Source organism: Phodopus roborovskii, unplaced genomic scaffold (genome assembly GCF_943737965.1).
Source record: "Phodopus roborovskii unplaced genomic scaffold, PHOROB, whole genome shotgun sequence".
NCBI classification, from domain to species: Eukaryota; Metazoa; Chordata; class Mammalia; order Rodentia; family Cricetidae; genus Phodopus; species Phodopus roborovskii.
Window position 1 is genome coordinate 45,420,089 of NW_026126433.1, and position 25,601 is coordinate 45,445,689.

General features: G+C 40.1%; 1 protein-coding gene across 1 annotated transcript; it reads right to left on the reverse strand.

Annotated features, from left to right (window-relative positions):
- Positions 1-1,252: 1,252 nt before the first annotated feature.
- Fh (fumarate hydratase) lies at positions 1,253-25,563 on the reverse strand. The gene is made up of 10 exons (XM_051186366.1): positions 25,439-25,563; positions 20,016-20,150; positions 18,607-18,717; positions 16,445-16,621; positions 13,049-13,231; positions 10,003-10,168; positions 7,383-7,586; positions 5,250-5,377; positions 2,792-2,945; positions 1,253-1,444 (listed from the first exon to the last, which is right to left on the reverse strand). Exons 1-10 carry the CDS (start codon positions 25,559-25,561, stop codon positions 1,302-1,304), a joined length of 1,524 nt encoding a protein of 507 aa, XP_051042323.1. The 5' UTR covers positions 25,562-25,563; the 3' UTR covers positions 1,253-1,301.
- Between the last annotated feature and the right edge of the window lie 38 nt (positions 25,564-25,601).

Consider the following 25,601-nt stretch of genomic DNA (forward strand, 5'->3'; position numbering starts at 1 on the left):
GGAATTAGAGAAACCACACCCAATCCTAAAGCAAGCTATAGAAGTATTACAGTATCACCACCTAACTATCAGGGGCAAAGACAGCACTGTAGGTAAGAAAGTATCTCAGGGGTAAAGCCTGTCTAGCACCCTTGATGCCCCAGGGTGAATCCCCTGCATTGAGAAAGATCATAGAACACACACCAATCATATGGACCAAGAAGTACATCCTCACAGTTTCGGGAGTTATGTAAGAAAAAGTTTTGACGCTTTTTATAATAAAAATTCCTAAGGTTGGAAAAATAGCTTGGTTATAAAAAGCACTGGATGCTATTGCAGATGAACTGGGTTCAATTCCCAGCACTACACAGTGGCTTACAACCATCTGTAACTCCAGTCCCAGAGAATCTGCCCCCTTCTGGCCTCCTAGGGAAGGAAGCATGCACATGATACACAGACACACATGCAGAGAAAACAACCAGACACATAAAAGCAAAGAAGAAAAAAAATGTAATGTCCATTCAAGCATTAACAAATTAGAATTCAGCAAGCTGAGGTCTGTCCTGTAATCCTAGCCTAGGAGGCCAAGAAAGGAGGTTTTCAAGGTCAACACCAGCCAGAACTACATAGGCAGTTCAAGCAAACTGGGTAAATCCATGAGGTCAGGTGTTAAAAAAAGTAAAAGACTAGAGCTAGAACTCAATGGTAGTGTGTCCAGCATGTGTAAGGACCTGGGTCCCACCTCCAGCACCACCAGAAAAATAAATAAATTCATCTTCCATAACATTTCTAGGGTTAGTTTTAATAACTCCTTGCTTCTATATAAACAACAACTTTAAACTGCCATGGAGGAATTAGTGGTATAATTACTTTTCCAACAACAAATATTAAAGAATTCTTGGCCCAAACATACCAGTCTTTATAACTAACTGAGCCCAGAAAAATTCAAGCTGGCTGGAGACATGATTTGTGAATCAATAACAAGTACTTTACTATCAGGGAACTTCATTAAAACACTACCAGCCATAAACTACAACTTTAAAAACTGATAAGGCTTTTCTAAAAAGTTCATGAAGTGACAAACACATATGCACAAATATCAGAGTTTTGATTACATAAATTATTTAGCATAAAATGAAAATTAGTTTTCTTCTTTATTTTATGAAATAATTTTGCACTTATTTATTTTACTGTGACCCTTCATGCAACTGGCCAGTTCTCAAGCCCATATAGTTTCCTTTTTAAGTTTTCATTTTCATTTAAAAGCAGAGTCTTGGTTTTTAGACTTCATACAAGTTTATTTTAATATACATTTATTTAAGTCACTTGGGACCCAGCATATCCTTGGGTTTCACCCACTCATCGAACTGCTCTGCAGTGAGATAGCCAAGTTCAATGGCTGTTTCCTTTAAGGTTGAGCCATTCTTGTGTGCAGTCTTAGCAATCTTCGCTGCTTTGTCATACCCTGAAGAGAAGACAACACACACATTAGTAGAATTTTCTAAAACAGAAGGTAACCATATTCTATTTTAAAACAATGTAAGAGTGACCATGCTAATAACTGTCATGTCTTCTATTGAATCTGACCTTGATATACTTAAGAAGTAGACTTAAGTATACGTCATTTTAACAGACCAATAACCAAAAACGAACATAAAAAATTGAAAATAAAGTTCCATGGTACAAAAATCCACATTTGGGTTTACTGTCCCACAATTATCCCCCAGCAACCACCAGATAGGATTTCTCTGTGCAGCTCTGGCTATCCTAGAATTGGCTCTGTATGTAGACCAGGCAGGCCTCAAAAATCAGAGCGATCACATGTCTCTGTCTCCTGAGTGCTGGGATTAAAGGCAGGTGCCACCATGTCTGGCCCTAATTATCTTTCTAAGGCAACACTAACATTTAAATGTGGCAGGCCTGTGGAATAGATAGATGTTTAACAGGCAGATGTTGGAATTGCCTCTAGAGGGAGAGCTGGGAAGTTCTTTTTGAGGCAGGAGCAGCCAGACTCAGAGAGTACCAGTCCCTGGCGTCTGCTTAGCTATTAGAAGGATAAAAAGGAAAAGTTTTAGCAAAGGTATGTATTTGAACAAAGGAACCCAGGCAACCCAACAAACTATAATCCTAGCATCCAGGAGACAACCATGAGTCTCAGCTTGGGCTATACAGCAAGCCCCTGCCTCAAAAATAAAACAAAACATCATGGGCATTGGTTTACACAGCCTGCAATGTATACAGTTACACAAAGGGTAATTTCAGAAAGAGTATTCAGTTTTCTCCCCTTTGCCTATAAGTATCAAATATTTAGCTTTTCTTTTTTAATTAGTAACATTCCATATCTGAATTGGATAAAACAAAATCAAATATTACATAGTATCTAGAAAGAGGAAAAACCAAATGAATCCATTCACTGTTGGTAATCAGGCAGTGCCACCTAGTGACATTACCAACAGAGGGTCTTCCAAATACTCTCCAATTGCAAGCAGCACCCAGCATCTGTGTCCATTAATATGAGATAAGGGCTAGTGTGAGAGCTTAGTGTGTAAAGGTGCTCTCTGCCAAGACGGGTGCTCTGAGTTCTAGCCCACAGACACACACGGTGCAAGGAGAGAATTCATTCCTGCAAGCTCTTCACTGACCCATGTGCATCCCACGAAACAGAGGGATGGACGGACAGACGGACGGACAGATAGATGGACGGACACGGACACACACACACAATTTTATTTTTAAATTTAAGGTTTTTGTTTGTTTGTTTGTTTTTACTTTTAAATGCTGTTTTCAAAATGGTATTATCCTCCAAACTTACCTATATGGGGATTAAGAGCTGTCACCAACATTAAAGACTCATTCATTAGCTTGTTGATCCTTTCTGTGTTGGCCTGGATCCCCACCACACAGTTTTCTGTGAAGGATACTGAAGCATCCCCCAGCAACCTGGCTGAGTGTAACACATTCTTAATCTGTCAGAGAAATAACAAGGAAGAAAAAAAAAAAAATCATTTCTAAGCCTCAGTTTACTTTGTTTTGCTTTTGTCCAGTAACATTCATTATTTGATGTTCTCTGTTGGATATGTAATCGATTAACCATATATCACTCCAACAAATTCTGCAGTATATACCCAAGGAGAGTGAGAAAGGAAGGCACTGAGAACACAAAGTTACAAATCTAAAAATGATAGAAAAGATGTGTGAGTAATTAACACAAGACAGCCCATGGTGAATAACTAACACAAAATAGCCCACAGTGAGTGAGTGACTAACACAGGATAGCTCAGGGTGGATAACAAGACACTCCATGGTGGATAACTAATACAAGAACCCACATCAAATAACTAACACAAGGTAACCAATGACTGATTACTCAAGATAGCCCAAAATGAGTAACTAATACAAGACAGCCCATGGGGAACACAAGACAGCCCATGGTAGATAACTAATATAAGATAGCCCATGGTGAATAACTAATATAAGACAGCCCATGGTTGATAACTAACATAAGATAGCCCATGGTGTATAACTAAAATAAGATAGCCCATGGTGGATAACTAACACAAGACAGTCCATGGTAGATTCTAACACAAGACAACCCATGGTGAACATGCAAAACAGGTGAGGTACTGTATCCACAATCCAGGAGGGGTCCTATTAGACACAGAAGAAGTGGACAGGCAGAACTGGATGAAGACTCATCCATGCAGGGGAAGGAGGTGAAGAGGTGTAAAGGCCTGAGACAGTTGCTAAATGTTGGATTCTCTGGTTTTATTCCTAATGGAACAAACATTCTATAATCATTTTAAAATAACGTCATACAATGTTTAGGATATATAAAGCCAACTGGTACTTAACACCTATTTTTTTTATAGCAAACTTCCCATATATACCTCTGTCTAAAACCCCAGGAATATCTGGAAGCTATACTTCCACCAATGGACTCCAGTAGAAGCTAGACATTAAGCTTAATTTGATTCTAATGACTTAACTGTAAATTAAACATCATTTTGATTTTCTAATTAAGGCCAAACTTTTTTTGTTCCCCTCAATTAGGTCTACCCCTGACCTAATGTTTTCCCTGTCTCTCAGGCTCACATAGTAGTTTTTACTCTATGCAATGGAAAGACTCTCTACCAAACTTTTTTTTTCCTTCATTTTTACAAAGAAGGAATAAGACAACATTACTTTTAAGACATAATAAATGATTAAAAATCTAACAATAAACAGTTGCTATACATCTATATATGTCAGGCAGCTTTGGGAATATAGTATATAGATCTGAAGGTCACTTTGGCCTGTCTTTTATTTACCAATCCCAACATAATATACATACCAAAAACAAAACCTCATTATGTTTATTGTTTTATTGTGAACAACTAAAATTCTATGATTCAAAGTGAAACTTAAATCAATGTACTAATAATCATTTGCATACTGTTACCCATTAGATTTTACACTACAAACCAGTAAGAAACAAGCCACTGGTGTATTTTAGATTCAGTACTGTACAAATGAAGGACTTAATGGTGACACGGCTTGGCTACCTGAAGCTCTACAATTTGCACACAGGATGACACCATCTTGTTCCATATTTGGAATGATGAAGGAAAAAGGAGAAGTTTGGTGGACAGTTTCTGAGGTACATGGGAAAGGCAAAAGGAAATTAAAGAAAGCCTTGTTGGGGACAGAGAAAGTCCTGAAGAAATGTAAATAGTCAACATGTCATCCAAAGAGAATGGGGGATGTCCATTGAAAGGAAAAAGTCACTGACATCAGAGAACAACAACACAAGCAATGTGAAAGGGCTGAGGCTGGGCCACAATGATCAAACCATAAAAGAACATGACAATGTGTCAGTCTTTCCCATCCATGTCTGAAGGAGGAAGGCACAAAGCAGCAGTCTGAGCAGGAAACAGGGCTGTAAGGAAGGTGTACTTTTTAAGCTGAGCAGAACTGAACTAATTGCTAGCTATTAGCATCCACAATGGGAGGGGAAAAAGAAATCCATCTTATTTTCAGATTTCTCTCATCCACTTAAAACAAAAACAAAAACAAAAAAACAAAAAACAAAACCATCAAATCACTTGAACTGAGTAAGATTCAATCCCACTATCTCAGGTTATGCCAGTAACATTTCGGTGCACTTGACTTCTAGTTGCTATAGATACCACACAACTACCTAATGTGGAAGCTGCAGAAATTTTCAGGAAAGACAAGAGCATTGGCAATTAGTCTTCAACCAAAAGCTGCTAAAAATCAAACTGAAAGCTTACCATCATTGGTTTAAAAACATTCAACTCAAAATGTCCATTGCTGCCTCCAACAGTAACAGCAACATGATTCCCCATGACTTGGGCTGCAACCATGGTCATCGCTTCACATTGAGTAGGGTTCACCTTTCCTTTGAGAAAACCAGTGCAGAATCTCATCAAATAGGCTCATGGTTTCCTCATATCACTTAAGACAGTTTTTATACCAAGCAAAGAAATGTAACATTATTAAATAAAGACATAAAATGAAACAAAGTTGAGACACAGATTGAAATTCTAGTCACTCAGGAGGCTAAAGCAGGAAGATTTCAAGTTCAAGGACTACCAGACTAGGCAACTTAGTGAGATCTTGACTCAATACATAAAAGAATTTTAAGGATACATTAAAGATAGAATACTTGCCTGCCATGAGGGAGGCCCTAGGTTCAACCCTCAATGTCACACACATACAAAAATATCAAAGAAATGGGGAAGCATATCCACAGAGAATCACTCAATGAGAACTAATAAAAAGCTCCACCTACCCATGGTTTTTTATCTTTATGGCTTTCTTTCCTATGTAGGCATTTATACAACAAGGCACAAAATACACAATTAGAAAGACAGTCTCCACCCTCCAATAGGGTGGCTGTAGATGGAAGTTCTTTTCTGCCTGGTCCAATAGACAGTTAGCCCCAAATAAACACACAGAGACTTATATTAATTATAAAACTGTTTGGCCGATGGCTCGGACTTCAATCGACTAGCTCTCTCTTAATCTACATGGTCTTATCTTACTTGAGAAGGCTTCAGCATGTTACTCCCTCAACAACTACATGGCATCTCTCTCTGTGATCTCTCTGTGTCTTCTCTAGAATTCTCCTTATCTCATAGCTCCACCTATACTTCCTGCCTGGCTACTGGCCAATCAAGTGTTTTTTCATCCACCAATAAGAGAAACATATATACAGAAGGACATCCCTCATCAGGTGGCAGTCAAGAAAAGAGCTGGCAACACCAAAAACAAGGGGTCCATATAGAGAGGGGCATGCTGCTCTCGGGACAATGCTAGGCTGGAACTCTACTGACCAACTAAGTTCCCAGGGCTCTAGCTCAGCAACCCTCTTTTAAGAAGCCCAAATCCAAGCCACACAAAACAGATCCTCCTATCTAGTGTGAGACAGTGTCTGTGAAGCTCTTCCATATTCTCTTTATTATGGAAACGGGTTTTTGCTTTAGTTGCCCGGTTAGGCCTGAAATATTGTTTGTAGCCCAGGTTGGCCTTGAACTCATAACCTTCCTGCCTCAGCCTCTTAAGAGCCAGGATTAACCACAAGCATTGCCACACCTGGCTCCATTTCTCTTTTTAACAATTATTTTAAATTTGCAACCAACTAAATCTGTATGTCATTTTTCAACACAGAGTATTACAAATCAAGATCTTTGGGTCTATGTACACATATATAGGTAAAAGTCTAGAGAAAGTATTTTCTGTAAACTGTTCAAAGTTACTTTGTCTGTTTTAGTACAGTTCAACTGGCCTCCAAGAAGTCATTGAGAATCTTGACTCTGTTATATGACATACTGCCCCCTCAACTTTTGCTATTACTAAATGATGAGCAATGTTCCTCATCTCTATCCCAAGTCACAAGTAAAATGCTGAATGGGTAAAGCCCAGTATCAAGATACTTCTCCAAAGAAAGTCAACTCATTAGTTACTCCCTTAAATGTCTGTTTGTCCAACTATGTTCACCTCCCAGAGTCCAGTGCCTGTCGCTTCTATTTAACCTGAGGCAAATCATGACACGAGGACTTTAGTAGGGGGCTTACAATTTATTCAACCCAAGCTAAGGCTAATTGTTTTACTCTGCCATTCCCTTGGCTTCAGACTGAAGGATATAAGTATCACACAGACTCCAATATGAAAACCTCAACATGACAGTAACTCACATCATTTTTCTGACTTGGCTGGTAAGTGATACTCCTAAAAGTTCTACAATGATCCACGTGGACACTGTGGAACAAGTACCCCCCCCCCCTTCCCCACGTGTCCCCATCTCCTTAGGGATGGCAGTAAATGGAAAGGCATGTTCTTTGGTTGCGGGTCCCTGGGATCTAGTCAATTCCAGCTCCAGAATTTATCAACTATGTACTCACCTGGCATGATGCTGCTCCCTGGTTCATTTTCAGGCAAGATCAGCTCTCCTAGACCTGACCGAGGACCAGAACCCAGGAAACGGATATCATTTGCTATCTTCATCAGGCTGCAGGCAGTGGTGTTCATGGCTCCACTAAGCTCCACCAGGGCATCATGAGCAGCCAGAGCTTCAAACTTATTTGGGGCAGTGACAAAGGGCAAACCTGCAGGAAGGAAAGGGTTCTCAGGGTAAGCAGGGAAGAGTAAACATGCCTGCCAACCTAAGTCAGTTAAACAAAGTGTAGTATACACAAATGGAATTAGAACACAGGGCTGCATGCACAATTAGGTGACAAAGCTTGCCTAGCACAATGCTTGCTGAGTTTGAGTCCCACTACTATGACCATATAGAAAGCAGTAATAAATAAATAAATGCAAATTTCCACTTGAAGAAAATACTCAGGTCAAGCTGTGTCAATACTCCTTTAAGACATCCCAAAGAGCCTAACATGACTTGTTTAACAAGCACTTCGAAGGAGGCCAAACTATTCTCACATAAGGATGAGAACTGTGAAATTCACACTCTGAGATCCTATGTAATGGATTAAAATCTCTTTGTCTACTCCAGTCTGTTCTACTTGAAACAATAGGGAACACAGATAAACTATGGTCTCAGCACATCCATCCTACAATCAAAGATTCTGGTGTGTGTGACATGGTTCCTTTCTATTAAAAATGAATTTAAAAAACTCTCAGCTAGAGGACAAGCGACCATGTGCTCAGCCACAGAAGACACATCTACACCACCCTGAGCCAAGGTTCAAAGGCATCTCGGAAGAAAAGGCAGGAAGAATGAAGCCCTGGGAGATGGGGAGGAGTCCTGTGAAATGCTGTCCTCTGGGCACAATGTGCACCCTGAATACATGAGCAACACCAGCCATCTCATAAGGTCAGGCCAATGAAAAGTTCCTACAGAAATCCATTCCCACCTGAGGAGTTACTGCAGGTGTTGGCTGCTGGAGGAAGAGAGAATCACCTTTCTTTGGGTGATGGCTACTGGTAGGCTGCCCATAGTCTAGTGAATAACCCCATACCCATGGATATATGGACAGCAGAAATTGAACTTGAGGATATGTGCTGAGACACAAGGTGGTAACTTGAAGTTGGGAGGGAGACATATCTGGGAGGTCTGGGAGATGGGAGCTAAATATGGCTAAGAAACACTGCATGCATTTATGAAATTTTTAAAATTTACACCCCTTTAATATCTGCACTCTGGAAGCACAGGTAGGCCAGCCTACTCTACAGAATGAGTTCCAGGATAGCCAGAACTATTACACAGAGAAACTCAGTCTCAAAAAAATCTAAATAATAAATAGATGATAGAGAAATAGATGATAGATAGGTAGACAGATAGATGAGAGGAAGAATAAATAAATAAATATGAAAAATAAATGAATATTTTAAAAACTCACCTAGTAGCCTGTGGTATGTATTATATAGTTATCACTGCCCTAACCTTCTGGTAACATCTGTGTCTTAATCATTTTTTCTGGACATGACAAGCTGGTTCTAACAATAACAACAGTAGTTATTATTCAGATTATAGTACTGTACTAGAGGGAAGACATCATTTAAAGATGCTAAGGCTAAGAAATACCACAGTGTTAACATATAAAAAGCTAAGCAGTTACCATTTGGTAGGTTTCTCAACAGTCAACTGTTCCTATTTTCTTTGAAAATAGCCTTGAAGGGAAAGGAATGACTTCTACCACACTGCAAGCAAAGCTATCACGTAAATCACGTGCCTTTGAACTCTTACATGGAAGCCTTATAAAAATTTTTTAATTAATTTATTTTTTTTATTTTACATGTCGATCCCTTTCTCCCTCCCTGTTACCCTCTCTCCCCCCTCACATGCACCCTGACCACCCTTCCCTCCCTTCCCCCCCCCCACATGTAGGGCTATGCCATCCAGGTGGGATCATGTAAATCTGTCAAGTCATTTGAAGTAGGGAGCAGGACTTCTCTCCTGCCTCTAGGTTAAGGGAGTATCCCTCCATGGGGGATGTGTCAGCAAGGTCTTTTTGTGCACCAGGAATACATCCTGGCTCCACTGTCTGAGGTCCCTTTAGACTGCTCAGTCCTTCTAGCTGAGACCCATGTTCAGAGGGCCTGGGTCAGTCACATGCTGTTTTCCCAGCTATCAGTCTGGTGGTCCGTTAGCTCCTCCTTGTTCAGGTCAGCTGTCTCTATGTGTTTCTGCAACCTGATCTTGTCCTCTCTCTCTCTCTCTCTGAATCTAGTTTGACTCAGTGTTTAGGTATGGGTGCTTGCTTTTGTTTCCAACAGGTACTACATGAGGGCTCCATGATGGTGGATAAGTTAGTTGTTGATCTCATTATCAGGGAAGGGCATTTATGGTAGCCTTTCCACTGTTGCTCAAATTGTTAGTTGGAGTCGGTCTTGTAGGTCTCTAGACATTTCTTTAGGTTCAGTTTTCTCTTCAAACCAATAAAGTGAACTTGGTTAACTTCTAAAATGGACACATGTTTAATGGGAACATGTTACTCCTAAATTTCAGAAGACGACGCATAAGCTGGTATAAAGAAAATGAGCAGTAACTCATGCAGTCCTAACCTGTGAGCGCAGCCACTTTTGCAGCCACCTTTTCTGCGAAGCCGATCCTGGTGTTTAAACCCGTCCCCACAGCAGTGCCTCCAGCAGCAAGCTCGTAGATTCTTGGCATGGCGGCTTTTATTCTCCCCATTGCATAATGAACTTGCTGAACATAACCACTGAATTCCTGCAAAGAAAATTCACAGTAAGAACAAACTTCCTAACAGCACACCACTTACTTGAATGGCATTAAATAGGAGCTTTTAGAATATACTTCACAATATTAAATGATATGCTACTCAATGTTAATTCATCCACATGATGAATTAGAGACAGGAGGAAGGGATACAAATCTACAAGACAGGGCAATGTAAATAAAAACATATCGCTTAGTTTGTTTATAACTTAATGTCTTACTAGTCAACAAAACAGTTCATGAAATAACCCTTTAAAAAGAATAGTTCTACCACATTAAACTACGGCTCTACCTGCTATTCACCCAATGAACTGAGCCCATTCCCAATACTGAATATTCTCCAAAGAAAAAAGAAAAGGGAAATGTTTTCTATACAATTTCAGCAGAAAACCTGAGAGGGAACACAAGCCTCTAGGATCTGAGAATGAAGCAACTCATTCAACAGCCTGAGCAGTCCACGGGGATCAGGCCACAGTGGAGTAGGCCACAGGGGGACAAGTGCATGGCTTTACTGCTCACTATAATTCTGCTACCATGTCACGCTGCTTCCCACACTACAACACTTTAAAACAACCATCAATCTATCATGGTTTGAGCATTGTGAACATTAACAACTATGCAAAGACAAAAACTTTATGCCTGCCAGGTAAGGCAGTGGTGGCACATGCCTTTAATCCCAGCACAGGCAGGTGGATCTCTGTGAGTTTGAGGCCAGCCTGGTCTACTGAGTAAGTGTCAGGAGAAGTTCCAAAGCTACACAGAGAAACCCTGTCTTGAAGAAGCCAAAAGAAAAACAAGAACTTTATGGCCTTTGTATTTTCTAATAGGGCTTATCTCTGCAAACTAAGATTTTCAAATAAGCTATATCTTTTCTCCTACCTAAAAGTACTGAAAAACTGAATATTTTTATTAGAGTTTATGGTAGTTTGAATATAACTGGCCCCCATAAACTCATAGGGAGTGCTACTATTAGAGGTATGGCTTTATAGTAGATGTGGCCTTATTGGAGGAGGTATGTCACTGGGGAAGTGAGCTTTGAGGTCTCATATATGCTCAAGCCATGCCTAGTGTTTCAGACCTGTTGCTTTAGGGTCAATATGCAGCTCCTTCTCCACTTTCAGCTCCTGCTCAAGCACCAGGTCTGCCTGCATGCAGCCTGCCCCGCCATGATGATAATGGACTAAACGTCTGAACTGTAAGCCACCCAGTTAAATGTTTTCTTTTGTAAGACTACCATGGTCATTGTGTCTGTTCACAACAATAGAACTCCTAATTAAGGCAGGGTTTCATTATATTCTAAAGAAAAAAGGTAGACCTAATTCATGAAGCATTAACTTTTTCTTGTTCATTTCCTATCTCACCATCTCTCCCAGTACCCCCACGTGACACGCACATATCAACAGTATGCACTTAGAGATGCAAAATCTCAGACAATTCCAATCAAAACAAATATACATGTTTCTCATAAAGTAAAAACAGAAAAAATAGAATTCCTGTCATGATAAATAGTGTGATGATATCCTTCCTACAGGAGACTAAGTCATGGCTCAAACTGAAATTTAACTTAGTGGCTTTCAACATGCAACATACCAAAAGAAAAGCAAGTAAAACTTAGAAACCAGGAGAAATAGACTGAATTGCATATATAAAATTATACACAGAACTAAGTGTAATGTTATATGACTTATGATTTATTAAAGCTTAAATGAGGATTCAGAAAAGCAAAGTCAGCCACAAGCCAGAAAAACCAGGCACACACCTTTAATCCCAGCAGCCAGAAGCTAGGAGGTGGTGGCCCACACCTTTAATTCTCAGGATTAAGAGATAAATGGCTCTCTGTAAGTCTAAGGCCACCCAGATCTACACAAGAGAGAACCAGTCTTAAAGAGAATTACAGAATTATAGCTCACATCTTTAATCCCAACATTAGGGAAGTATAAGACAGAAGCAAGGTCTCAGAGAGGCATTCATTCTCCAGCCACGCTGAGAAGAGGTTACAGTCTGAGACTTGGTGAGAGCTGGTAGAGGCAGAACAGTCTATTCAGCCTGAGGTAGAGGTAAGAAGCTTGTTGTCAGCTGCTTTGCTTTTTTGAAGTTTGAAGCTTGAACCCCAATATCAGTCTCTGGGTCATTTATTTTTCATGTTACAACTAAGAGCTAATGATGTAAAGAAAATGGCAAGAGGCAATTTAATCCAGTGGGTTCAATTTCATCTCTTCATTTTTTAGCTAAGCCCTTCAAGTGTTCCTCATTTCTTCTGTAAAAATTGTACTAAATAATGAGGCCTTATTCATTATTTGCCATAGAAAAACTGAGAATCTGTCCAAGTAGGCAGCAAACAAGTTCCTACCCTCATTCAGTTTTCATGAAACTATTAATGGCAACAATCAGTTGATATTTGGCAATGGACAGCTATCTCCTAATACATAAACTGTATGAACTCAACCTCCCAAACTGAGTGTGGGTTGAGATAAAACTCTGTGATGAATTTCCTTTTGTTTCTTTGCAATGCACATTATTAGATATCCCTTTAGCAGCTGGTGCAGAAATATAAAAATAGTTCTGCTATCCCAAAAAGTAGTATCACTTCCAATACCTTTCCTGGAAACTGAGGCACAGAGAAACTAAAAACTTTCCTGCAGTCATGCAACTGGTCTAAGCAAAGCAAAACTTGGACTCAGCAGTCCAGCTGAGTCTGGCTCACTGCCAGCATGCTCAGATCTCATGTGGACACTATTAAAAATTGCTGACTGGTTAATTCAGAAAATCAAGTTATAAAACTTGGCCTTTACTTTAAAGGCAATTTTGAGGGAAAACATAGACAACTTGTATCAATCCCTAAACTGAACAAAATGAGTCAAACTCCTGTACCTGCCCAAGAGTAAGTGGGACAGCATCCTGCGTGTGAGTTCGCCCAATTTTGATGATTTGTGCAAACTCTTTGGATTTTGCACTGAGTGCATCGTGCAACTTCTGTAGTCCTGGTAACAAGACCTCATGAACTTCCACTGCAGCGGCGATATGCATTGCTGTGGGAAAGGTGTCATTCGAGCTCTGTGGAGAATTTTCAAAAGAGAACAGAAGATATTAACTCAGAGGTAAGGAAATAAATCAACTAGGTGACTTGAAAACCCAGCACAGACAATAGTGTTGATAGGACAAGTAATAGGTCAGTTGGTGAAATAAAAAACCTGGCTGCCTATAAGGAACAGAGTCAGGACTATCTCATATGTAAGAGTACTGGACATAATACATATTATAACTAAGTACACTAAATCCACTAAACATTACAAGTACTCCCTAATAAAGGACAGTAGACATAGGAGTTAACAAGCACATCTGAAAGTAGTAATGTGTCCTAGAATACAGCCATTCTTTTATAAAAACATTTATTTAGTAATCTTGAGTAATATTGAGGTAGAAAGTCAAAATAAGCCAGGCTATCAAGGACCTGAAAAATATTCCGAACTTGTAAAACTGACAACCAGGTGTGTTTACTCAGTACACAGCTGTCCTTGTACTTTTAAGATACGAGGTAATCTTAAAATCCTCATTCACTATTCACACATTTCTTATGGCAACCATCAAAGCACCTACACAGTTCAGTGAACACTACAATGACCACTCATACACCCACCACCTAAATCTAACCAGAAATCCAGCAATGTGCATTCAGTCTTATGACACCTGTTTCTTTATCCTACTATACCATTGTAAAGCAGACCAGACCATACAAATTAAGTTTAATGAATCATAGTTAAATATAATACTAAATTTTAAAAGTACTTTATAAAATGAACTATATAAAAGCCTTGCAGATTTGAGACAGGGTTTCTCTGTGAGACCTGGATGTCCTGGAACTTACTCTGTGGACCAGGCTGGCCTCAAACTCAGAGATCAGCCTGCCTCTGCCTCTGCTTAAAAACGTGCACCACTACCACCCGCTTTTTTTGATTTTCAAGACAGGGTTTCTCTGAGTAACTTTGGATGTCCTAGAACTCACTCTGTAGACCAGGCTGGACTCAAACTTAAGAGATCCACCTGTCTCTGACTTGCCAGTGCTGGGATTAAAGAAATGCACCACCACCACCCAGCTAAAGCTTTGCTTTTGATACTTAAAAATGCATTAGACCAGCACCCAGGTCCCAGTTTCTTAACAAACAAACAAAAACCCAAAACAAACAAACAAACAAAAACCCAAAACAAATAAACAAAAAACCAGACTGTTTAGATGACTGGAACAGGGAAAATACATGATAATGGGCTTGGATACCTCACAGTGGGTTTAGATATCTTATCATGGCAACACATAAGGGTGTGGATTCAGAGAAAAAAAGATAGTAGCATGCCCCAATACTCAATCTTAACAATATAACAAAATATAGGGTTATAACTGAAGGAATGGAAAACCACTGTGACTTTAGTGCTAAATATGACTGAATAAATTAAAAAAAAAAAAAAGTGGGAAAACAAATCTTCCTGACAGAAAAACTCCCATTAATAAATGTAAAAAGAAGGAAAACTGGAAATCATTAAGGCACCACAGCAGTAGGGTGAGTGGTAAAATAGCTGCCTGGCATGCTGAGGCCTTGGATTCCATTCCCAGCATTGCAGACAACTCAAAAACACCATAAACCAAAACAAAAAACTACCACCGAAGTCAATGGGTACGATCCACTGACAAGTGCTGTCTCCTTGTTAAGGGGAGGTTATTTTCACAGTCTCAGGGTATCTTGTTGGGGTCCATGAAAATGGCTTCCCTTCATCTTGGCTAAATGTCAGAAAGTTCAAAACTATCCTTACTATTCCAAAGTTAAAGTCATAAGACCTAAATGTTTAAGGCATGGCTAGTATAGGTTTGGTCTAAGAAGTGGATATCTTATCTAAACAATAACAGATTTAGTCTAAAGCATGATTACTAAATGTTTGGAGAATTAAGGAAGAACGTCTGTTTGTTCCTTGTATCATGATAAAGAAGTCTTTTGCCATTTTCCCCTTTTTGGTTGAGGTATATAAGAATGTTAAAGAATAAAGTTGGCAAGTTCAGCATCCACTGGATTGCCCTCCTGACTCTATTCTGATTCTTTATTTTTCCTTAGTATTTTTACCTGCTGTTTCTCAATGTACACAACCCCCTCTCAGGTACAAACTGTGCAAATTGGCTGGATCTGACTGTAGTCCCGCAAAGACAGGTTCCTACAGATGGCCCCTCAACGTGGGGTACAAACAAGCATGGGCTCCTACAGATTGGTGCCGCAATGTGGGGCTTCTATAGACAGCAACTACAGTACCTCTGATAACTTCTGTGGGGAACCTAACACATATCCACAAATTTCTCCTACCTGTCCTCTAAACTGATGCTCCAGTGTAATGCCAGGAATGAGGACAAATAGTGACAAATATGACATGGAAACAAACATGATGTAATGGTGATGACAACTAGCAGCATCACCTTACAACCAGTGATAAAGCATAACATCACTGTTGCAAGTCAGGCTGCCATCAAATACTCAATAGGTTGCAGTGTGAAGGGTCTCTCACTTCTGAGACAGTAACCCTAAGAATTCATAGCCTCTATCTACATACCAAACTGTTACAGACTATATATTCACAACCTATCCTCCCTTGGGGAACCCTAAACTTCAAAGTGAAAACTCTACAGGAAACTGGAGAAATCCTAAAACAAGTCTGTTTAAGAGTACTGTGCCCAGAGCAACTTCTTAGTTCCAGACACTGAAGCCAGATAAAAGAGACATCATTACAGGAAGGTGGTAAACGAATAAACTATCTTTATAAATCTATTTTGAAATAAAACATGTTCTAGCAGGGCAGTGGTGACTCATGCCTTTAATCCAGCATGAGGCAGGACAAGCTCAGTAAATTCCAAGCCAGCCTGGTCTACAGAGTGACTTCCAGGACAGCCAGGACTACTGTTACACAGAGAAACCCGTCTTGGAAAAAGAAAAAAAAAAAATGTTCTAAATAAATGGAGCAAATACACACACACACACACGCACACACACACACACACACACACACACACACACACACACACACACACACACACAGATTGTTATAGGGAGCTTAAAATCAGCCATGACTCCTGGAAGTAACAAACCTAAGTCTCTAGTAAAGAACACAAAGTGAACAAACTCTCCTTGTCAAAAGAGCACACACCTGACTTACAAGCATGTTAGGGTTAGGGTTCACGGTTAGGGTTAGGGTTAGAGTCAATCTATCTGGATGGAGCTGAGAGCATGCACCCACCTGGCTCTTATTCACATGATCGTTGGGGTGCACAGGGTTCTTGCTGCCAAGTTCACCTCCTAACATTTCAATTGCCCTATTGCTAATGACTTCATTTACATTCATGTTTGTCTGCGTTCCCGATCCAGTCTGCCACACCACCAGAGGAAAGTGATCGTTTAGTTTACCTTCAGCTACCTGCAGGAAAGAAAACATTAAGTCTTTTTAAAATAAGGAATACTGGGAATTAGTGTAACTGTTTAACCATAGTGAAGTAAAGCTCTGCTTACAGAACTAGTTTAAAGATGATGGTTGTTTCATATGCTTAATGGCTTCCTAATGATTTCAAGACAATTAAAAGCAGCCATGGCACAATCCTAAATATCTGTGGCATCACTTTTTCTAATTATAGCTACTTTGAAATACCAAACTATATATTCTGAATGATGACAACTCACTGGCTTCAGATGGAAAAATGAAAGCTATTTTCTTGTTTCCCTGTGCTGCCTGCACTGGAAGACTGTGAAGCTGCTAGTATGATGTCTGCAGACACATTTATTGCTGTTGCTCAGCGGGCACATCCAACAGATGTTATGCCACAGCCAGCATGATAATGAATCAGGGCCTGGTAATGTGAGTTTATTAAGAGCTACAGCACGGTACAAATATCCAATGAGTACCAACTGCCAAATGAAAAGGCCTGCCCAAAACTGCCCCAACTTCTGTCAGATTTCTCTTTGAAATTTATTCTTTATTTTGTGAGTGCAGGTATGCCACAGAGTGTGTGTGTGGGAGTCAGAGGACAATTCTGCAGAGTTAAGAGCTCTCCTTCCACCTTTACATGGGTTCTGGAAATCAAACAGGTCTTTGTACTTATGTAGCAGGAACCTTTACCCACTGGCCCTGTGAGATATTTAAATTCTCAACTTACGCGAAAGCTTTTAAACTGTAGGCTTCCTAAAATAATGAATATTTAACTTCACTATAAAATGACACAGAAAATCAGAATGTATTTGAGAGCTCCATTAACCTGAATAACTGACTCCTTTTCCTGGTGTATGAATGTCACCAGTCATCTGCCTACAGAACTCTGAGAATAGAGGAAAGTTTAACTCCATCACAGATCCAATACTACTCCACCTGCTTGTTAGCACCTGCTTCCCTCTGCCCTGTAATGGTGTGTGTTCATGAAGGCCTCAGCACCTTCACAGATTCAGCAATCACAGGGTGAAAACATCCTTTAGATACCTTTACACACTGCAGTTGTACTGAGGATGCCCACCTCTTCCACAGCATTTACAGTCTCGCTATTATGAGTAAGCGAGAAACAAAACACGTGACAGGGAGTGTGCAAGCTGTATCACATACTTTACAAAAGCTGCTGGAGCATCTGTGGATTCTACTACCCAAGCTGGGATGGGGGTACACAGGGAAACACACATTTTCTATCCACTTTCTTTTTCTTATTAAAATTAAGATGCTAAGATGTTTAAAGAATGTTCCTCTAAGCTTAGACTCTATTCTATGCCAATCTTTAATATCTAATTTCTATTACTAGCAACATAACTAAGGTAAGTATATTACACACACAGCTTTTGGGATGAAAGCCTGGCCTTCCCATCATCTTAAACACTGTAAGGCAACACTATAAACTTAGTGTTTCAACTCACCTCTTACTACTTCCTCAAGACAGTGCTTAAGATTACATTCTAGATAGGTACAACCAAATAATCAACTAGTTTAAAAAGAAACCATTTATTCATAAGAACCAGTTCAAACCATCTTTTTAATTTTTTCATTTATCTATTTATTTGTATTTTATGTGCACTGGTGTTTTGCCTCACATATGTCTGTGTGAGGGTATCACATCCCTTTAAACTGGAGTTAAAGACCATTGTGAGCTGCCATGTGGGTGCTGGAAATTGAACCTGGGTCCTCTGGAAGAGCAATCCATGCTCTTAACTGCTGAGCCCCTTAATCAATGAAGAGACTTAATAACATATAAAATTACTGAGAAATGTCATGGCAAGATGTTTCGAACACCATACTTAATAATGCTGCTACCCTACTCTAAAATTCATTAACCTGAGACTTCATTGTGCCCCTTCCTGCAGGCAGAGCTTATTGTCACAGTAGTCTCTGAACTTTGATGCCGTTATGTACATATTCTTATCACCTCCTACCTCATCTGCTGCCTTCATTATTGCACTAGCAATCTTTGGATCAAGGCCATAATCCTGGTTTACTTCAGCAGCAGCTCGCTTCAAGATGCCAAAAGCTTTAATGACTGGGATCTAAAATTAATCAGAGAAATACCTTCAATTTGCAATTTTAGATAAGCATTAAATTTTATTTTATACAAAAATAGTACCAATACTATAACCCTCAAAAGTTTAGAAAACAAAGGAAATTATCTAAGTGTATAATGAATCAACAGAACAAAATCTGAAGGATTATATATATTTATTTATACATATCTTTAACCAAAACATACACACACAGAACTATTCACATAAAGACAATACCAATAATAACTGTACTCAATGGATGTATACTGTAAGGTATGTACTTATTTTACACATTATGTATTAAAATCAATTGTATTCAATCATTTCCCCTTACAGATGCTGCTTCATCATTCTAAGCTGACTTCAGAATACCCACAAAGAGCTGGCCATGGCCAGTGTACACCAGGAACCTTAGCACAGGTAAGGCCAGGAGAGAAAATTGTGAGGCCAACCTGGACTACATAAAGAAGAAGAAAGGGAGAAAGGGGAGAAAGAGACGAGTAAGAGAAGAGAATTTGAGAACTGAATTAAAAATGTTTGCCAACTGTGAAATCTAACACCCCCACCTTCACGAAAAAGAAAAAAAAAGCCTTTAAATTGCCGGTCTTAGTTGTCAACTTGATCGCATCTGGAATCACCTAAAGCCTAAGGAGCTGAGTACTATGGAAGATTTTCTTGGTGGATCATCTGAGATCAGAAGACCTACCCTAAATCTGTACCACACCTTCTAGTGTGAGACCATGTAAAACGACATGGAAGAAGGAAGCATTTGCTTTGCTCTCTCTTACTGGTAGTTTATCTACCCTGACGTCAAGGTGTTCCTTCACTGGCTAATGAAACCTACTTCTTAGGATTCCAACATGGACTGAACTTGAGCTACTCTCCCTGAATTCCCTGAGAGCCAGCAGCAGATTGGGACTGCTGAGACATCCAGTGCTGTGAATAGAACCAGATCCTTGGCCTTTAAGTCGGGAGTCAGCTATTGTTTGACTACTGGGATCATAGCCTGTCAGTCAGTCTAATAAATCACACCCCCCACACACACACACACCACTTCTATTCCTTTTGAGAACCCTGACTAATACAGCCCATCAGCAAATTATTTAATTATAACTAAAAATCCAAAGTATTCAAAGCCTTGGTTGAAAGTAATAGCATTCTCAAATTTTAATAGGTTCTTGGCATCTTAATGAATGAGAAACTTAGTTTTCTCATAACTTTAATGTTATAAAATATTTATAAAATAATACGATTCATGTGACTACAGCCTAGCTCTAAGCCAGCATCTCCACAAAGCCACCTACCGGCATACGTTCCGACGCACCTCCAATCTTAAAGTTCATTGTAGATCTCACGGTCTGGGCGCCATAATATTTATCAGTTGGGACCTTCAGTTCACCGAAGGTGTCATATTCTATACGGAAGGAATTTTGGCTTGCCTAAAGACAGGGATCAGACATTATTTTAGCTTGGAAAGAAATCCAGGATTAAAGCAAACAAAATCTGATCAGATGTAAGGAGAAAAAAAAAATTAAAGTATCACAAAAACATACAATTCCATCTGGTTGCTCTATTCCTCATTTTCAGTTTTCTTTTTAAAAAAAAACTGACATCCATATTCATAAATTCAGGTATTTAAGAAAACTTATGTAATTAACATACTGTTAAGACAGAAAGTCTTTGAAATACAAAAAAAAAAAAAAGTGTGCCTATTACTAATCAAGATTTGACCAATTCTGATATCATTTAAATTTTATTTTATTGGAAACTTTTGAAAAGTATAAGAACATTTTGAGATTTTTAAATTTACTTAAGTAATGCTAAAATTTAGTGAAACTGTCACTATGCCTTAGACAGTAGTGAAAACATGAATGGCTCGGACTGGCAGGCAGACAACCACTTAACAGCTGTGTTACCTTCCACAGTCAGCCTTCCTGACCTGTGACCTAGGAGGATATGCAGGGAGGAAATGGGCTACATCTCTTCTCCATCTTCAAGGGCAATGGAAGCATTTCAGAATCTGAGGGAAGCTATGGGGCTCCTCTAGACACATGGGCATGAGCACATGCATGCAAGTCTTCTATGACTTAGGAGCCACATCTTGAAGGTAAACAATCACTCAGGTAAGAACAGGGACCCAAGGCTCCTGTTTCTGAAGAAGTTGGGATTCTATCAAGTGCATTAACTTAAACTAATTTAAAAAAAATTAATAACTGCTCATCAAATTTATGGTGAAATATTTTTAATATAAAACTTATACAATATTGAACAGTAAATGATAAATGTTACCTGAATAATCTCAGCAGAATATTCCTGAAATATTAAGGGATCTCTACCTTTACTGGGGGAGGTTTAGTTAAAATATATCATTTCCTCCCTCAAGAAGTATTTTATTTAACTCTACAAAAATCTGCAGAACACTAAAAACTTGATATTTATACAATACATTCATTGAGGCGACTTCAGAGTGACACTCAGAACTTTAATGCATGCATGTTGTAGGGCTGAGGACCTGGGTAAGTTAGAGGACATGAATCCAGATGTCCCACATCCACAGAAAAGCCTGTCACATCAGCCCTGGGACAACAGATCAGGAAGACCCTTGAGGCCCAATGGCCTGACAGTCTAACACAAATGAAGGTTCAGGAAGACATTCTTTCTTGTAGTTTTTGTTGTGAATCCTTTCTTAAGAGATATGATGGAACATAATGAAAGATGTCTGATGTCACTCTCTGATCTTTGCACAACAAAGTCTCTATACACACACACACACACACACACACACAAAACAATATGCACCTTGCATTATTATAACTAAATATAACCAGATGGTTTCATAAGGTTTTTAATCCCTAAGTAATTGCTTTAGTACACAGGCAACTGATAAGGAAAAGTTAATTTATGGTTTTCCCCCAAGACTAGAAAGAGTCACAAAAAAGTTTTACAGTACCAAAACTTGAAGGATGCATGAAGAGTAAAATTGTCATCTACACAGGTCCTGAGCACATAGATGTATAGGGACTGACCTCAGCCAGTAAGAAGCAGCATTTAATACATTTTATACATTGCTTCATTTGTATTTCAGGAGGCAACACTGAAAGATTAACAACCAGCAAATCACCCAAATAGCAAGGTAAATGGTCTGGATGACATTGTAGTATATCAATCTCCAAAAGCTGTGTGGGCTCTTTTCTACTACCACTCCCTGAAGCTAAGGAAAGACAGCAATTCCTAGGCAGCCCCCAAGTCCTTGAGTGATACCCTGTCCTGTGAATAGGCACTTCCATTACCAACTTATTTCCCACCCTACAAACTAACAGCTGACCTCTTAACATGTGAGATGCACAAGTAAATAGTAAATATTACAACCTGTTTCAGATATCCTAAAAAGCACCCTTGTGTTAAAATATACTTTAGAACAAATAGCAAATGACAACAGCACCAAACAACCCCCGCCCTTCTTGTCTTCCTTACCTTTTTTAGATAGTACCAGGACATTGGATCTCAAGGGAGACCAACTTTCACCCGCACTTTATGAAATTAAGTTTCAGGTTGTGTTCAAAATTACTAAAATTTCATCATTTCTAAATGGGCTTCGCTACTGTAATATTTGGAATAAAAAAATACTCGACAAGATTCCTTTTAGTCACATTTTTAGCTTTAAACCTTAAAAAAGAAAATTCAAATCGAGTTTAACTGATTAGAGGGATAACTCAATAGCTGAGCATCTACCTAGCATCCAGGAAACCATAGGTCCATACAACACACCCACAATTGTAGAGACAAAGAGATGGAGGCACATCCTAGGATTCTGATAACCACATTTTAAAATTAGAGTGCTAAAAAGTGAACTGTAGCTAAAATCACAATCTCAGCAGACATTTCAAAGCATCCTGTCTTGTTCATTAAAGACATACCCAATAACAAAAGCAAACACTGCAGTATCTCAGTTAGTATACAACTCAGTGTATAATAAACTCTTCCAAAAGCTACTTCCTACCTTTATCCTCAGGTGTGATGGTTAAAGTCAACCAGACAGGATCTAGAGTCACCAATAAGACAAGCCTCTGAACCATCCCGTGAGGATCGCCTAGACTACAGTAACTGGATGGGGAGGTCCTATCTTATCGGTGTGCAGCATCACTGAAAGCATGGCACCATCCTATGCACTGGAGTAGATGTCCACTACCAAGTGCTCAGCCCTGGAATCATACATTCATGAGCAACAATACACTGTGTTGTACTTGTACATTTAGATGTTTATATATATATGGTAGTTTGAACAAGATATCCCCCAAATTTCATTCTCAGGCATTTGAATGTTTGGTCCCCAGATGATGGCCATGTTTAGGGAGGCTCAGGAGGTGTAGTCTTGCTGGAGGAAGTGTGTCACTGGGGAGCTTAAAGACTAGTGCCATTTTGAGTTTGAGCTCTCTGCTTCCAAACTAAACATTTCCTTCTGTAAGTTGCCTTGGTCATGGTGTTTAAGCACAACAGAAAAATAACTAAGACACACACAAAAAACTAACTTACCACTATAGAAAGAGGCCATGAGTTTGAGATAGAACAAGAGGGTGAGTAAATGAGAGGGATTGAGAGGGAGGCAAGGGAAGGGGGAAATTATGCAACTATATTTTAATTTTAAAATAAAATATAAAATTAAGATAAAGCAAGTTGAGTGCCAGCATTCCCCTCTCTCTGCTTCCTGGATGCACACCCAGTATAAACAAGCACCTCAAGCACCTGCTGCAATCCCACCTTGCTATATGGCCTGTGCCCCACCACCCCCTTCCAGAAGTCACACAGCAGGGACTCACATGACTCGACCCTCTGAGCCATCTCTGCAGGCCCTGATTATTTAATCTTTAGTAACAGCCTCCTCTAAATTCTAAGCACAAATGCACCATCTTATTTACAAATCCCCAAACAGAAAGAAGGCAGTCAACCATGCATCACACGTTCACATGACGCACTTCAGGTGAACTCTGCAGTGTTCTTTTAAGTAACAGGTAACACTGGGCTTCCAGGGTTCTGTGGATTTCTCAACACTAAAGAACAACTTTTAACAAAATCAACAGATTTGCTGGGAATGATATGAGGGTTAAAGGGCAAGAAATGTCCTTGGAACTATGGAAAAAGAAAACTATCTTGATTCCATTTTCTGACATTACAACCCTAAGAGCAAGGAAATGCTACGTTTTCACTTTTGCCCCAATCGATTTTCCACTTTCCTGTTCCCTTAACCAAACTTTAAAACAAGAAGAAACACTCTTCTTTAAATGATTTTTAAATGCATTAAAACCCCCAGAGAAAAGTTCCAGGAATTCTTGGCAGCTTGGACATTGTAGTTTCTCTCATGAATTGTGTTATTGTGTGGGTGCATGAGTACAAGCATCTGTGTGTTGGTGTGTCTGTCTGTCAATGCCGTAAGTGTGTGTTGCAGATCCTTTAGAGCTGGAGTTACAGGTGGGGGTCAGCCACCTGAGAGAGGTACTGAGAATCAAATTTCTGTCTTTCACTTTTCACTACAGTCATCTCCCCAAGCCCTAGACTTTGTAGCTTTCTGAATAGTGCTGCCATTCAAGTTTCCTGAAGTCCAAAAGCAAAAACAAACAAGAAACAAACAAACAAAAAAAAAAACCCAAACAAAAAAAAAAAAAAACCAGCAAAACCCACTTGGCCCTTTCCCTTTCAACTACACTAGAGCACATACATTTAATGAGAACGTACATTTAATGAGCACAGTGCTGCGTAGGGTTTTCCCAAGTTCAGTCTTGCTGTGCCTCTGTAATTATCTCAATCTCACAAGTAGAAACTGAGGCACAAAGACAACCTGCAGCCTGAAAGCTGCAGCAGGATTTGATTTCACCTCTCACTGAAAAGGGCACACTAAACCCCAGCATGGTCTTCCTCACCATTCGCTTCTCAGCCTTTTCCCCAACAACACAATTCACATTTAACGAATCCTATCACACTCTAAACAAAAAGGGGCTTAATGAAGCACGTCATACTTTGGCCCTATAACTTCCTTAGCTGTCTTTCCGACAAAATACTGATTCGGCTGCAGTTTGGTCCTATCCAATCTCGTCAGCCATGCTTCAGACTTATGTTGATATGTCCTTACCTATGGATTTCAGAGTTTGACAAATTTTTTAAGAGAAAGCATGTGCAATCTCACACGCTAAATAGTCAAATTAGTAAGAAGAATGGCTTTCCATTCAAGACACACCGCTTCACCTACTTTGTGGGTCTGAAAGCACGAGAGTGCAGCTTGGTGGACCAATAATCCGGAGTTGAGGGGTTCCTAGCCTAGGGAGCACTCTGTCTGTGTCTGGCTGGCCTGCTACCTGGGTAAGGAAAGGGCTGCCCCCTTTCCCGTATCCTCCTCCATCCCCGCACTTCCTGCATCCATGTATCCTAATCCACCCTGGCAACTCTTGCATCCTAATCCGTCCCTTCTTCCCCTGCAACCCGGCATCCTCCCCATGAACGCACTGTGTGTCCAAGGCCGAGGGCCTCTGCAAGCTCAGGCGTGACGCCCATCTTGCCCAACAGGAGCACGTCCCTCAGCGTCCCGCAGCCCCAGCACATCCGGCTGGAGGCGGCGCCCAGGGCGGAGGGTAAGGAAGCGTGCGGGCGCTGAGCCCAGGCCCGGTCCGCGGGGACACCCGGGACACGCTGACATGAAGGTCACCCTGGGGAGGCCCAGCCCGAGATGCTCGCTCACCATTCGAGCGACGTTCGGGGCACACTGCGGCAGGGCGCCTGCTTCCCCTGAGACTGCAGCACCGGACGACGGGGCCCGCAGGAGGCGAAGCGAGCGAGAAAGGAGTCGGAGTGTGCGGTACATGGTGCAGCGGTACGTGAGTGGAAAGCTAAGCCTAAGCCAC